This window comes from Eleutherodactylus coqui, chromosome 8, assembly GCF_035609145.1.
Source record: "Eleutherodactylus coqui strain aEleCoq1 chromosome 8, aEleCoq1.hap1, whole genome shotgun sequence".
Taxonomy (NCBI): domain Eukaryota; kingdom Metazoa; phylum Chordata; class Amphibia; order Anura; family Eleutherodactylidae; genus Eleutherodactylus; species Eleutherodactylus coqui.
Window position 1 is genome coordinate 181241720 of NC_089844.1, and position 16445 is coordinate 181258164.

The window sequence follows — 16445 nt, forward strand, 5'->3', positions numbered from 1 at the left end:
GAAAAACTGCCACACCGTAGAGCACCTTGACCTCTGCAGGGTGGCATGGCGCGAGGGGGCGCTTTGGGAAACAGTTGGTGGATTATTCGGTCTGGCCCTGCCTCTACCCCTGGCCACCGCACTGGCTCGGCCTGTGCCCACACCCTGACTTGGGCCTCCGCGTCCTCGCCCGCGTCCACGTCCTCTAGGCCTACCCCTACCCCTCAGCATGCTGTATTACCAGTAGTGCAGAAACAGAACGCTGTAATTAAATGTGCCGCTTATTGGCCTGTGGTTGGAGGCTGACTTCGCTTACGGAACGCCAGGAAATAATTTTGCGCAAGCCTGCTGTAACACTTAGCTGGCTGCGTATGAATTTGGAGAACTACTACACCCAGCAGAGACCCAGAACACTGAGGACACTCACAGGCAGCCCAAATAGATTTTTTTCCCCAAATTTTTTTGCAAAGGCCCACTGCCTATATTCAATCAATATGTCTTCTGTCCCTGCCTAAGCGCTTCTGGCCCTGGAGTATGTCAAAGAACTGCAGAGAGTTGCACTGTGAACTGCAATACAGCGGTGATTTCACAGCCCAGACAGAGCCAGGAAAGAATTTTGCGCAAGCCTGCTGTAACACTTAGCTGGCTGCGTATGAATTTGGAGAACTACTACACCCAGCAGAGACCCAGAACACTGAGGACAGTCACAGGCAGCCCAAATAGATTTTTTTCCCCAAATTTTTTTGCAAATGCCCACTGCCTATATTCAATCAATATGTCTTCTGTCCCTGCCTAAGCGCTTCTGGCCCTGGAGTATGTCAAAGAACAGCAGAGTGTTGCACTGTGAACTGCAATACAGCGGTGATTTCACAGCCCAGACAGAGCCAGGAAATAATTTTGCGCAAGCCTGCTGTAACACTTAGCTGGCTGCGTATGAATTTGGAGAACTACTACACCCAGCACAGACCCAGAACACTGAGGACAGTTACAGGCAGCCCAAATAGATTTTTTTCCCCAAATTTTTTTGCAAAGGCCCACTGCCTATATTCAATCAATATGTCTTCTGTCCCTGCCTAAGCGCTTCTGGCCTTGGAGTATTACTGCAGGGCGCAATGCTCTGCACGGCCGATATACCAAAAAAAAAAAAAGTGCAACACTGCAAAAAGCAGCCTCCACAGTATTGCACACGGTTAGATGTGGCCCTAAGAAGGACCGTTGGGGTTCTTGAAGCCTAAAATACTCCTAACACTCTCCCTATAGCAGCTCCACCAAGATACCACTTTCCCTCCTCTATGTCAGAACGCATCTGTGGCGAGCCGTGGGAGGGGCCGATTTATATACTCGGGTGACACCTGATCTCGCCAGCCACTCACTGCAGGGGGGTGGTATAGGGCTTGAACGTCGCAGGGCGAAGTTGTAATGACTTCCCTGTCTTTCAATTGGCCAGAAAAGCGCGCTAACGTCTCAGAGATGAAAGTGAAAGTAACCCGAACATCGCGTGGGGCGGCCCCACTGAAAGCAATGGGAGAACATCACATTCCTCTGCCACAGCCATGACAGCTGTGGCAGGGGAATTCTTCATCCCCCTTGGCACACCCCTTGTCACTGAACACTGTATGTTTTCATTGGGGTGGCGCTGCTGCTGCCAGGCCCATAGACAACAAGGTGAAACCCCTGGATTTGACAGCATCAAGGGGTTTCACATCCAAAAGAATCTCCTACTACAGGGGTCACAGCTGCAGCAGGGGATAGCGATCTACTTCCATAGCTTTCAATGGGGCTGCATTATATGTGTGAATTTGAGGATTGTGTAAGAATTGTGAAATGCTATCCTATTCTTTTCCGGTGCAAATTTTATTTGCATTTAAAAACACACATGTGCTCACTTTTATTGGAAAGCATTGGTTGTAATAGATGCGAATCAAAAACGCAACTATACACGTGTTTAAAATTTGCTTGTCTAACTAAGCCCTTTGACTAAAAAATTGCATGAAGATGCCAGTGTGTATAAAGTGCTTAGAATTTTAAAGTAGAATTTTAACAATGTGCCAGATATCTTCTTTAAAAAAATAAATGGGTACGGGGGAGTTGCATAATTTCCTTATATATTATTTTGAAATTTAAGTTTTATTTCTAATATCAAAACTGAAAATTCTTGTGCCTTTCAGAGGCAGAAATGTGCAAAAGCACAAAAAGTGAAAGGATTAAACCACACATATGTTGTTTAATAAAAAACAAGCAAAGAATGAGTTATGTCTTCTTTAAAAAATATATACAATCTGAAGGTTAATAAATAATATTTCCTGATGAATCCACATTATCCAAAGAGGTTACCAAGTTCTTTTTGTTTTGGTTTTTTTTTTTTTCAAAATGATTTGGAAAAATGAGACCATACTCAGAGAATTTGTTCTTCTTGGACTTTCCAGTGACCCAAAGACACAAGTTGCACTTTTCATTCTCTTTACATCAGTGTATACAATTATTTTGATTGGAAACTTTCTCATCATTGTTCTAGTCCTGACAGATGCCAACCTTCACACTCCTATGTATTTCTTCCTTTCCAACCTGTCTTTTCTGGATCTTTGTTACTCTACTTCTACTCTACCGAGAACGTTGAGGGATTTATTGTCAATAAATAAAGTCATCTCTTATGGTGAATGTGCAGCACAAATGTACATTTCCCTGTCTTTAGGAGTATCTGAATGTGTTCTGCTTGTAATTATGGCTTATGATCGTTATGTAGCTATATGTTATCCACTGCATTACACCACTATTATGAGTAAGATGGTCTGTGTTAGACTGGCAGTTGGTACATGGATGAGTGGATTCCTTCTGTCTGCTTCCCTTGTAACTCTTACACTTAAGGTTGACCTATGCGGACACAACAAAATAAATCACTTTTTATGTGAAATGCTAGAAATATTGTCACTGGGGTGTGGAAACATTATACTTGTTGAATTAATTATTTTTATTGCTGGTTTAATTTTTCTCCTGACTCCTGTAACATTTATTGTAACATCTTATGTTAATATCATTGTAAATATCTTAAAAATTGCATCATCATCTGGACGGAGGAAGGCTTTTTCCACATGCAGCTCTCATATGATGGTTGTGGTGATCTTTTATGGATCAGCGATGGCTTCCTACATGAAACCTAGATCGAGTTCCCTACCTGGCACTGATAAAGTGATTGCTGTATTTTATGCAATTGTCACACCGATGTTAAATCCCATGATTTATACCCTGAGAAACAATGATGTGAAAGCTGCATTTATAAAATTGATTACAAAAACTGAAAGCTTTCTGATACTATCATGTTTGTAAATAAAGTTTGAATACTGTTGCTAATATTATATAAGATTTATAGGAGGTTTTTAGCCATTTAATAACAGTTGATCAGTCAGGGTCCTACCTTAGGGATCAGCACTGTTCAGCTAATCCTCTAGTCTACTTTCAGTGCAGCAAAGCCAGACATCTGTATCAGTGGTCATAGCTGGATGACATAAACCCCTGTCATAAGGGGATTTAGTAGCATTATAGACAGACTATTATTCCCTAAACTTAAGGACTCTATAGTAATGGGGTCTGTTCCACAGGACTGGTGGATAGCAAATGGGGTGCCAATATTCAAAAATGGATCAAAAAGTGAACTTGTAAACTACAGATCAATAAATGCAATTTCTATTGTGGGTAAAATGTTTGAAGGATTTCTCAGAATTGCTATCCTGGAGTACCTCAAGGAAAATGGCTGTCTAATTTCATATCAGCTTTGGTTTATGAGGGCTTGGTCCTGTCATACCAATCCAATCAGCTTCTACAAGGAGGCCAGTTCTAGATTGGATCAGGTAGAGTCATTAGATCTTGTATAGCTTGATTTTTTCCAAAATGTTTGGCACTGTGCCACATATAAGTTTGATATATAAAATGAGAATGCTTGGAGTGGGTGAGAATGTAACTTGGTAAGTAACTGGCTCAATGATAAAAAAGAGAGGGTTGAATATTAATGGTAAATACTCTCAATGGGTCACCATTACTAGTGGGCTACCACAGGGGTTAGTATTGGAGGGAACACTGTTATTAGTGGGGTATCACAGGGTTCAGTATTAGAGACATTTCTCGTGGAGTGCCACAGAGTCATTCTTGGTCTCTATTGTCTTTAATATACTTATTATCAGCATTGTGTACAATAAAATATCAATATTTGCAAATGATACAAAATTATGTAAAGTTATCACCACAAGAGAGGTCAGAAAAGTACCATATAAGGTTTAACACTGATAAATGTAAGGTTATGCACATGGAAAAGAAAAAATACATGTCACCATTACACATTAAATGGGAAAACACTGGGCAAAACTAACATGGAAAAGGACTTGGGATTTTATAACTGTAAAGTTTACTGGAAAAATAGAACCTCACAGCTGCTGCTGAGGCAAATAGTATCCTTGGGTGCATCAAAGAAGGTCTATGGGCACATGATGAAAGCATTGTTCTTCCTCTTTACAAAGCACTGTTCAGACCACACATGGAATCATCAATACAATTTTGGGCACTAGTACTCAAGAAGGACAAATCAGAGTTTGAGTGGGTTCAAAGCTTGGCAACTATAGTGGATACATGGGAATACGGACACATCAGATGATTTTTCTTTGCTTTATTCTTTCCTTATGCTCGTACAATCAGGTACATGATACAAACAAGAACGCGTTTCGGCGCAATGCCTTGTTCACCTCAATCTATGTTGTATAACTTCCTGATTTATAGGTTAAAAACAATTCTCTAATTACAAACTACCTGATTCATTAACTCCTTCATCACATTTGGTTCGTTACTAGTTCTCTTCCCTCAGAACATGTTACTTAACCCTTACTAGATAATTGATCTATATAGATCATTATATATTAATCATAAGACCCTTGCGGCATTTATAAATCTTGCATTAATATATTATCATTCTGCACCAAAAATCCTATATGATATAGTATATATTCATCAATAGTTTATACCTAAAACCATCTCACAAGATTTCACTGTATTTTTCATATTAAAACTTTCATAATACATAAGTGTGGTTCTTACACTCACATTGTATGTTATAATAATAATAATAATCTTTATTTGTATAGCGCCAACATATTCCGCAGCGCTTTCAGGCATAGATAAATGCAAAACAAAATGTTATGATTTTCTTACAACCAGCATTTATCTGAAAAATCCATTAATTATTTGATTTTTTGGATTTCTGCTTATTGCAATATAATCACATTGTAATCGCATAGAAAACGCATAAGGGTTAAATGTAATAGAAATCCTCAGAATTTTCCTTGCAACAATCTCAATGTCTCAATTTATCAATAGACATTTGTTTTTTTATTTAATTTGCTGCTTGCCGCAATGTAATCGCATTACAAACGCATAGAAATCGCATGGAAGTGAAAATTCTCAGAATCTTCTCTGAAACCATCTCCATATCTTAGTTCATAAGTAAAGATGAGCGAACACCAAAATGTTCGGGTTCGCGTTATTCGAAACGAACTTCCCGCGATGTTCGGGTGTTCGTTTCGAATAACGAACCCCATTGAAGTCAATGGGCGACCGGAACATTTTTGTATTTCGCCGATGCTCGCTAAGGTTTTCATGTGTGAAAATCTTGGCAATTCAAGAAAATGATGGGAACGACACAGCAAGTTCTCCTCTGCCACAGCTGTAACAGCTGTGGCAGAGAAGAACGATGTTAGCCCATTGAATTCAATGGAGCCGTCAATACAGCCGACTCCACTGAATGCAATGGGCTGCCGGCGATCGCGGGATGAATTGTCGGAAAGGGGTTAAATATATAAGCCCTTTCCTGCAATTCATCCAGAAATGTGTAAAAATAAAAAATATATATATACTCACCTGGTGCCGACAGACGGAGTTCAGCACGGCAGGCTGCAGTTCTCCTGAACTGCTCTGAACAGCTGTGAGTAGTATTCAGCAGCCGGGGATTTAAAATGAATTCATGAATGGGTGTGAGTGAGGGCTGGCCTCTGATTGGTCAGGCTGTGACCATTCAGAGGCATCTTATTCAGCAGGCGGGGATTTTAAATCCCCGGCTGCTGAATACTACTCGCAGCTGTTCAGAGCAGTTCAGGAGAACTGCAGCCTGCCGCGCTGAACTCCGTCTGTCGGCACCAGGTGAGTATATATATATTTTTTATTTTTACACATTTCTGGATGAATTGCAGGAAAGGGCTTATATATTTAACCCCTTTCCGACAATTCATCCCGCGATCGCCGGCAGCCCATTGCATTCAGTGGAGTCGGCTGTATTGCCGGTTCCATTGAATTCAATGGGCAAACATCGTTCTTCTCTGTCACAGCTGTTACAGCTGTGGCAGAGAAGAAGGATTTGTCTTCTATATGTTCTCAATGGGGTTGGCGCTGCTGCCGCCGGCCCCATTGAGCGCATATAGAAAAGATTTCTCAGGGAAGAAAGTTAAAGTAACCCGAACATCCGAACATCGTGTGGTGTTCGTTCCGAATAACGAACATCCCGAACACCCTAATATTCGCCCGAGCATCAAGCTCGGACGAGTACGTTCGCTCATCTCTAGTAGTTTGTAATTAGAGATAATTGTTTTTAACCTATAAATCAGGAAGTTATACAACATAGATTGAGGTGAACAAGGCATTGCACCGAAACGCGTTCTTGTTTGTATCATGTACCTGATTGTACGAGCATAAGGAAAGAATAAAGCAAAGAAAAATCATCTGATGTGTCCGTATTCCCATGTATCCACTATCATTTGAACAAGCCATAGGACCGAATGGCAGGACGGATGTGAGTATGATTTTCTGTGCATGCACAGACTACAAGCACCGCAATCAGCTAAGAAGGTGAGACAACTTCTTATTCTTGGCAACTATAGTAATAAATGGAATGGGCAGACTACAATACCCAGAGAGTTTTCAGAATTGGAGTTGTTTAGTTTAGAAAAAAAGATAGCTGCAGAGCAACCTAATAACTATCTATAAAAATATCAATAAATACAAAGAATGAGAATAGCGCTCCACAGAGTAAACACTCTCCGCAACAATTATATTAAGGTGTTCAACTCACCCGGTGTGCTGTAGAGCCCTCGATCAGGGTCTCCACTAGCACACAGTATCCTGTAAGGCCTTTAAATACATCCACAGCTGTTGCTGGAATCCCGCTGAGCTAGAAAGCAGGAGAGCTATGCAGATGTTCTTGTTCCCTCCCGGGAACCAGATCAAAGGATTGCCTAAATATAGTGAAGGTTTTAAAAAAACCACCCGCGCTCCTTTAAAAAAAAACCTTTTAAATGGTGCTCCCAGCTCGGGAGGTAAAATCTTCTTTATTGTACAACACGTTTCATCTCCTGTGGAGACTTTTTCAAGTACATATAACAAACGACAATAAACATTCCTTTAAATAGTTCTAAAAACATTACCTTGGTCCCATGAGATCCTCCGTCTCCTCCGTGCCCCGCGGCGTCTCCCTGCGTGCTCTGCGTCTGACGCGACACGTCGTCACGCAGCGGAGTGACGTCACTACGTCGGGCATGTTCCCTGATGTGGGGGGTGGAGCTCGGAGCGTATCCCAGGTCCTGCCGACTTCTGCAAATACAGAAAGGGCCAAACGGAACATATGTTCATTAGAATAACATACTACATCCACATTTTGTTGTTCTTTTCAAAGAATAAACCACTATTATAAAAATATGCCCTAGCTCTGGCTAAATTTTAGTGGATTTATTCAAAATTAAAATAGTTGAAATCTGTTATTATAATCTATTGATGTAACCTATAAATATAACCTGTAAAACGCAATTACCTCTATAATAATACGTATGTCTATATATGTACATATGGAATATAATGGTATAATAGCGCTAAACATATACTGACATGATCAAGCCGAACCTACCTGAAATAGTATATGTATTTGTTAATATATATATATAAATATTTATGGTGATAAAAATTCTAATGTAATATCTAAAAACTATTTATATATACATGTGTAATAAATATACAGTACCTACATATTAAAATATTTTCTCATAAAATAAAACTTTTTTCTTAAAATACATAAAATGGCGTCCAATCCACTACATATTTAAATAGATCTCCATATATATCATCCTATTCATAACTTTTCCAGTACTTCATTTAAACCGTTCGGCACTAGCGTGTTTATCCGGAAAATCCAATACATTTCCTTCTCTCTTAGTTTTGATACCGATCTTTCATATATATATTCTAACGGAGTGATTTTGAGTCCTTTATAATCTTTCCCATGTATCTGCATAAAATGTCGGGAAACACTATGTTTCGTAAAACCATTGCTGATATTACTTCTGTGTTTATTCATTCTTTCTCTTACTGTATTTATCGTTCTTCCGACATACCTAAGACCGCATGAGCACTCTAACATATATACCACACATTTTGTTTTGCATGTCATATGTTGCTTAATTTCTATTTGTTCTTGGTTCAATAAATCTATGTTCTTTTTCCCGTGTGTGATATTAAGACAACATTTACACTTCTTTTCTTTGCACCTGAATATCCCTTTTTCCTTATCTTTTTCTTTCTTCTCTTGTGTCTTTCTTCCTTCTTTTTTAAGATTCGTCTCTTTTTTGGGGCATGAAGGCGCAAGTAGATTTTTCAATGTGTTATTATGGCGGAATATACATGGTGGTTTACTCTGTATCTCTTTTGTTAGAAAAGGGTCCTCCCTCAAAATGGCCCAGTGTTTCCTCAAAATTTGGTTTATTTAACCAGCTTGTGCACTATATTTAGTAACAAAAGCTGTTTGATATCCTTCATTTTTTTCCTTCTTAATCAATTGTGTATTCATATCCTTCTCGTTGTTGGTGCTTTTATTTAAAACTTTATTGTATGCATCCTCAATTAGACCTTTTGGATAACCCTTATCTAAAAACCGCTTTTTAATTGTACCTGCCTGTATTTTATAATCCTCTACTTTCGTACAATTCCTTCGTATCCTCTGAAGTTGCCTGTATGGTATATTAGATTTCCATTTTATGTGATGACAACTTTTATAATTAAGGTAACTATTTGTGTCCACTTTTTTAAAATGTGTACGGGTTATAATTTGATCTTTTTCACTGCTCAGTTCCAGATCAAGGTAAATAGCCCTATCTGCACTGATTTCATGTGTAAATTTGAATCCAAACTCATTTTCCGCAAGGTTCAAAACAAAATTCCTCAAATCCTGTTCTTCCCCATTCCAGATAATTAAAAGGTCGTCTATAAACCTTCTATACATTATAATTTTGTCGTCTTCAAAGCGATCTTTTTCAAAAGTCCCCATTACTAAATTAGCAAAATTTGGCGCACATTTCGTGCCCATTGCGGTTCCCCTACATTGCTTATAGATGACACCATTATATGAAAAAATATTGTTTTCTAAAATGAATTTAATACTCCTCAAAAGGAATTCCTTTGGTGTGTTGGCATTAGTATGTCCTCCACCAGTATTTTTTCCACCACTCTAACTCCTGTATCATGTTCAATGTTAGAGTACAAGGACTCTACATCTATGGTACACCAAAGGTATGTGGACTTCCATTGGATACTCTTCACTATATCTAATATGTGCCCTGTATCTTTCACATACGACGGCAAATTGTTCACATATTTTTGTAACTGATAATCCACGTATTCAGACAGTCTATGTGTTGCTGCTTCCATTCCTGCCACTATAGGTCTTCCAGGGGGATTTTTGGTGTTCTTATGAATTTTGGGAGAATGATAAAAGTAAGGCATGCCAACTGGTGTCTCTCTAATATAATTATACTCTCCTTTTGACAAGCTATTATTATTATATGCCTCCTGCAATAAAATGTATAGTTCCTTCATAATGTGGGTAGTTGGATCTATATCTATTTTTTGATAATAATCAGTATCTCCCAATATTCTGAGGGCTTCCGTATGATATTTATCGTAGTCCATAATTACGATTCCACCCCCTTTATCCGCCCCCTTTATAACAATGGATTTCTCTGCCTTAAGATTTTTCAAAGTTCTCCTCTGTTCCTTTGTTAAATTATATTTTATGGTCCCATTCTCCTTGTTTTCTTTACACATATGGGAAAAATCTCTTATTGTCCGCTGATAAAATAATTGAAGGTATTCCCCTTTAGCTTCAATTGGATAAAATTTGCTCCTGGGCCTTAAATCTGTAATTATAGGATCCCCAAGGTTAAATTCTCTCTCTTTTTGATCTGACATGTCTAATTTTTTATTTTCCTGTCCATTTTTTATCTCCTGTATATTAAAGTATCTTTTTAATGTCATTTTTCTAATGAAATCATTTAAATCCCTGAATAATTCAAATAAATTTGACGTTCCCGTGGGGCTAAACGAGAAACCCTTTGATAATATCTCCAACTCCCTTCTCTTTAGTGGATACTCAGATATATTAAATATACCGCTTTTTTCTGCTGTTTCATAATCCACTATCTCTTCCCCCCCACTCTTTCTCTTGGGGTACTGCTTCCCCCCTCTTTTGCCCCTCCTTCTCCTCTTATGTTTCTTTCCCTCATGCCTGTTACCTGTATAGGATGATAAAATTGGTGTATCTTTGATCTTACTACAGGTGTACTCTTCTTCATACTGTTCCTTTGGGTGACAGGGAGTTGTTGTCCTTTTTGAACTTTTTCCTTTGGCATACTATCTATAGGGTTTATTATCCCTCCTATTCCTAAAAAAAGACCGTCCTGTGTATTTAATTCTTCGTCTGTGTGTATTATATTAGTCATATTAGTAGATCCATTAATATCTGTCATATCAGGAGGAGAATCGGCCATAGGTGACCTAAGTAGTAGTGTTTCTACCTGACTTGGAATTAGTTTTGGCGTGGATAGAATAGGTTCTCTATTGTTTCTAAATGTTGTTCTTTCTTTTCGTATATTAGGTGTATTTTCTACTATACTACAACTGGTGGAATCTATAGTGTACAGAGAGTGTGCATTAGCATCTAGGAATTTTCCCATTGTAATATTTTGTTATCTAGGAATTTTCCCATTGTAATATTTCAGGTAGGTTCGGCTTGATCATGTCAGTATATGTTTAGCGCTATTATGCCATTATATTCCATATGTACATATATAGACATACGTATTATTATAGAGGTAATTGTGTTTTACAGGTTATATTTATAGGTTACATCAATAGATTATAATAACAGATTTCAACATAAACACACTCATGCGAATCCACAATCAGGCAGAGATTTCCATAGTATCACTGCTACTGTAGTAAAAGAACCCCCTTCTGTGTTGGTGTAGAAACTTTTTTTTTCTCTAGATGTAGAGGATTCCCCCTTGCTAAAGTCCTAATCTAGTGTATAAATAGAGGATCTCTCTATTGTCCCTTGATATTTTTATAGGATTGCCTGAATATAGTGAAGGTTTTAAAAAACCACCCACGCTCCTTTAAAAAAAAAACCTTTTAAATGGTGCTCCCAGCTCGGGAGGTAAAATCTTCTTTATTGTACAACGCATTTCATCTCCTGTGGAGACTTTTTCAAGTACATATAACAAACGCCAATAAACATTCCTTTAAATAGTTATAAAAACATTACCTTGGTCCCATGAGATCCTCCGTCTCCTCCGTGCCCCGCGGCGTCTCCCTGCGTGCTCTGCGTCTGATGCGACACGTCATCACGCAGCGGAGTGACGTCACTACGTCGGGCACGTTCCCTGATGCGGGGGGTGGAGCTCGGAGCGTATCCCAGGTCCTGCCGACTTCTGCAAATACAGAAAGGGCCAAACGGAACATATGTTCATTAGAATAACATACTACATCCACATTTTGTTGTTCTTTTCAAAGAATAAACCACTATTATAAAAATATGCCCTAGCTCTGGCTATATTTTAGTGGATTTATTCAAAATTAAAATAGTTGAAATCATGAATGGGTGAGTGCTGCCTCTGATTGGCTCAGCGCAGGGACCAATCAGGGGCAGCTCTCCGCTGTCAATCAGAGGCAGCACTTACTCACCCATTCATGAATTCATGAATGGGTGTGAGTGAGAGCTGCCTCTGATTGGTGAGGTTGTGACCAATCAGAGGCAGCTCATTCAGCAGGCGGGGATTTTAAATCCCCGGCTGCTGAATATTACAGAGAGCAGTTCAGGAGAACTGCCGGCCAGACGTGGCTGAACTCCGGCTTCAGCGGAAAGGTGAGTATACATTTTTTTTTTTTTTTTTTTACACATTTTAGGATGATTTTCAGGTAAGGGCTTATATTTTTAAGCCCTTCCTGAAAATTCATTCCGCGCTCGCCGGCAGCCCGTTGCTTTCAATGGAGCCAACTATATTCCCGGCTCCATTGAATTCAATGGGCTAACATCGTTCTCCTCTGCCACAGCTGTTACAGTTGTGGCAGAGGAGAACGATCTTTATGCTGACAGTGCGGGGGGGGGGGTGTCTCACTCCCGCGCTTGCCGGCAGCCCATTGCTTTCAATGCTGTATTGCCGGCTCCATTAAATTCAATGGGCTAACATCGTTCTTCTCTGCCACAGCTGTTACAGCTGTGGCAGAGGAGAACGATCTTTATGCTCACAGTGCGGGGGGGGGGGGGCACTCTTGCCGCTATTGTGGCTTAATAGTGGGACCTGGGAACTTGAGATGCAGCCCAACATGTAGCCCCTCGCCTGCCCTGTCCGTTTCTGTGTCGTTCCCATCACTTTCTTGAATTTCCCAGATTTTCACAAATGAAAACCTTAGCGAGCATCGGCGATATACAAAAATGCTCGAGTCGCCCATTGACTTTAATGGGGTTCGTTACTCGAAATCAACCCTCGAGCATCGCGGGAAGTTCGACTCGAGTAACGAGCACTCGAGCATTTTGGTGCTCGCTCATCTCTAGTGCATACCTCAAGTCCCAGATTAAGCAAAAAGTAGAGATGAGCGAGCACCAAAGTGCTCAGGTGCTCGGTACTCGAGTCAAACTTTTCGTAATGCTCGAGAGCTCATTTCGAGTAACTAACCCCATTAAAGTCAATGGGGGACTCGAGCATTTTTGTGTGGGACCAATGCTCCGCATGGGGAAGATTGTGTGAAAGACCTGAAATAATCAAAAAGTGATGGAAACAACACATAAACGGATAGGGAAGGGCAGGGGCAGCATGCATGGCTGCATCTCAGGCTCCCAGGTCGCACTATTAAGCCAAATTGGGGGCAAGAGCCTGGCGGTCTCCTGATAACAATTTACTTGGGACACACCAAAAGCAGCAACGCACACGCGCTGGCACATCTTAGCTAAGCACCGCACTAGCTGCAACCAAGGAAATCACCACCTGCGAGTGACACCGCTGTCCCTTCTCCTGGGTTACATGCTGGCATTGCTGTCCAGTCCCCCTGCATGAGCCTGCATCCACAGTGCACACAAAATTTTCCCTGCGCATCGTTCAGCTGCCCTCATGCCACATGCTGGCTTGATAGCCACACCACCCTCATGTTGATTTATAAGTGCGTCTGCGATGAGGAGGATACAGAGACACACACTACAGAGGGTTGGCAGGGCCTGCCAGCAAGGCTCTTTGAAAGTATGGGCGATAGCCCGCAATGCTGATGAGAATTGATAATAAATTGACATACGATCATCAATTCGCGCAGAATAAATTGGCGCTATACAAATAAATATTATTATTATTTATTTCAATCCCGTGCCACCTCCGTCACAAAATTGTCAGGAGCCAGAAACATGGGCATAAAGGGGACTCAGATGCCAGTACTTCTAAACATCTCCATAATACAGCAACACATTCTTAAACCAAGGATTGGTTCGAAGCAGGAGGTGTCGCCTAAGCAGCCACCACATGTATACAGTGACCCTGTGAAAGTCTCACGAAATCCGTTTCGCTCCCTGTGAACGCTCCAATCCAGTGTCTCGGATAACTGTGGTAATGTGTAGCACGAGAGATAATACATGTCTGGGGATGTAATACATACCCAGCGCTGATCCCCAGACCCCAAGCAGGAGGAGGTGGGATAATAAGCCCAAGAAACCATGACCGTGGTAGGAACCGCAATACTCTGTGTGGGAAGCACGTGAGCGTGCCCAGGGTCAGGCTCGGTCCCAGCCTCCACTTTGTGTGACCCAAGGTGCCATGAGTTACATAGCTATGGGAAACCCATGTGTCCCCACACACTTTATTATGTGTATGTGTCAGATAGCTGAACACCAAATGGGAAAACCATCTGCACTCTGCGCTCTACCCAAGTCATTCAGTGTATTTGTGCCAGATAGCTGAACACCGCTATGGTAAACTGTTGTGGACCCACAGTATTGGCGAATCCATGAAACCCATTGACAGTATGAAGAAATTAGAGTACCCAAACATGGCAGAGTTTCACCCTCCACAGGACCTCGGCCTCGGCCCACACTTCTGCTCAAGTCATTCAGTGTATTTGTGCCAGATAGGTAAAACACCGCAATGGGAAATCTTTGTGCCCTCAACAGCATAGGTGAGCCCATGAAACCTAAAGACAGTATTACGCATGAAGAAATGATAGTCCCAAACATGGCAGAGTTCCACCCCGTCCAGGACCTCGGCTTCTGCCCATACTTCTTCCCGAATCATTCTGTGTATGTGGCAGATAGCAAAACAACGCAATGAGAAAGCCTTTTGCTCCCTGCCCAAGTCATTAAGTGTATTTGTGCCAGGCATTTCACAGAGGCAGAAACAGTCTATAGTAATTTTAGAACCCTTCGCAGAATAGACGTAACTAAAAATTCAACTTTTATTAAATAGAATATTAAAAATTATTTTTATATAGGGCTCAAGACACACACACACAACATATCGCCACACCACAACAAAAATTGTGTGCATGAAGGTGTTGCGATAACTGGGGAAATTGGGGGGTCACATGAACTTGTAGTCACGCCTACATATGGCGAACGATGCACTCCTGTGTACCAATTTCCCAGAAACAGTAATAATAAAGAAAGGACTTTAGAGCACACTAATTTGGAAGATAACCCAGGTGTGTAAAGTTAGTAGTCATCCCAGTAGACACATAAGAGGTGCGTACTGTTAAATGATATGCGGTTCGCTGTTTAATGCATTTCGTTGCAGATGATGCAATTCATCAGGAACCGTAGTTTGATTATAGATGAATCTGAAAAAGGATGGTTACCACAAGATTAAATAGATAGATAACTACCCACCCCTATAGATAAAGGGAGATGTTTTGACAGCAAACTAGATTATGGTAGGTTCACTAGTGAGAAGATATGTCTGTATCCTATATTATGGGGAATGGTATTGATAATATAACCCCACATGGATAGCTCAATCTCCAATTTCTAATTCTTCCACAAGAAGGTGCCAAATTTTTCTACGCAGAAGACAAAAAGGCTTTTCTATTGCTCAAATAGATCCTAGCTCAGAATGTGGTGATAGCTGTCTAAATTCCCTTTCTAAAGTCAAAGATACGACGCAAAATAATAAAGATAAAGTCTAGCCATGTAACCTTGATGGTAGGCTACTGGCATTAAGGAGTCTGCAGCCAGAGCCATTCAGATATAGTTGCTTAAGGACCGCCCCTGGGCTTGGACCAATTTTACATGGCCAATAAGGTACAAGGGGAGGATATGTGTTGACAGGAGATGCACTTCTTTTATACATGCATACATTCGACTATATATAAAGAATACTCAACTTCATTATCTGTATATGTCAATGTATTCAGTTTGTTAATATCAGCCTGGATTTCAATAGTGATCCTCCCAGAATTATGCAGATTAGTGAACTTGGAATAGACTATTAGCTGTGTTTCCCGGAGGTAAGGGGAGGTGCTATGACGTAGTGGGTCACCTGATCGCATTGGCCGGAAGTCAGGTGCCCATAATGTATGCGCGATATCCCTTAGATTTGGAGCACACACTGATGATGCAGGCACCATGTCCGCCATGTTTATCAAGGGCAAAGGAGGGTATGATAACGCAATCGGGTCACATGATCGTGATGGTTAGAAGTCGGGTACTTAAGGTGTATGCGCGATGTGAGACATGTATTGATGATGCATGCATAGGACCCGCGTGACCACAATTTGCAAGGGAAGAGATGCCTATAATAAAAGCACCAGGACCTTCAGAGCGGTCATGTGATGAAGTCACATGACATGATATAGCATCATAGAGACATATGTTCTCTGCTGTCAAGATATATAATGTACTATAGTAATGGTATACGATGTCACCATTATACGTAGTCGAGTCACATGATCATGATGGTTGGAAATCAGGTACCTACGGTGTATGAGCGATGCATGCATAGGACCCATGTGACCGCTATATGCAGGGGAAAGGACGCCTATAATAAAAGTGCCAGGACCTTCAGAGCGGTTATGTGATGCAGTCACATGACATGATGTAGCGTCATAGAGACAAATGTTCTCTGCTGTCAAGGTATATAATG

General features: G+C 40.7%; 1 protein-coding gene across 1 annotated transcript; it reads left to right on the forward strand.

Annotated features, from left to right (window-relative positions):
- Positions 1-2349: 2349 nt before the first annotated feature.
- On the forward strand, positions 2350-3303 carry LOC136578051 (olfactory receptor 13C9-like). Its single transcript, XM_066577960.1, has one exon. It carries the CDS (start codon positions 2350-2352, stop codon positions 3301-3303), a length of 954 nt encoding a protein of 317 aa, XP_066434057.1.
- The last annotated feature ends 13142 nt before the right edge of the window (positions 3304-16445 follow it).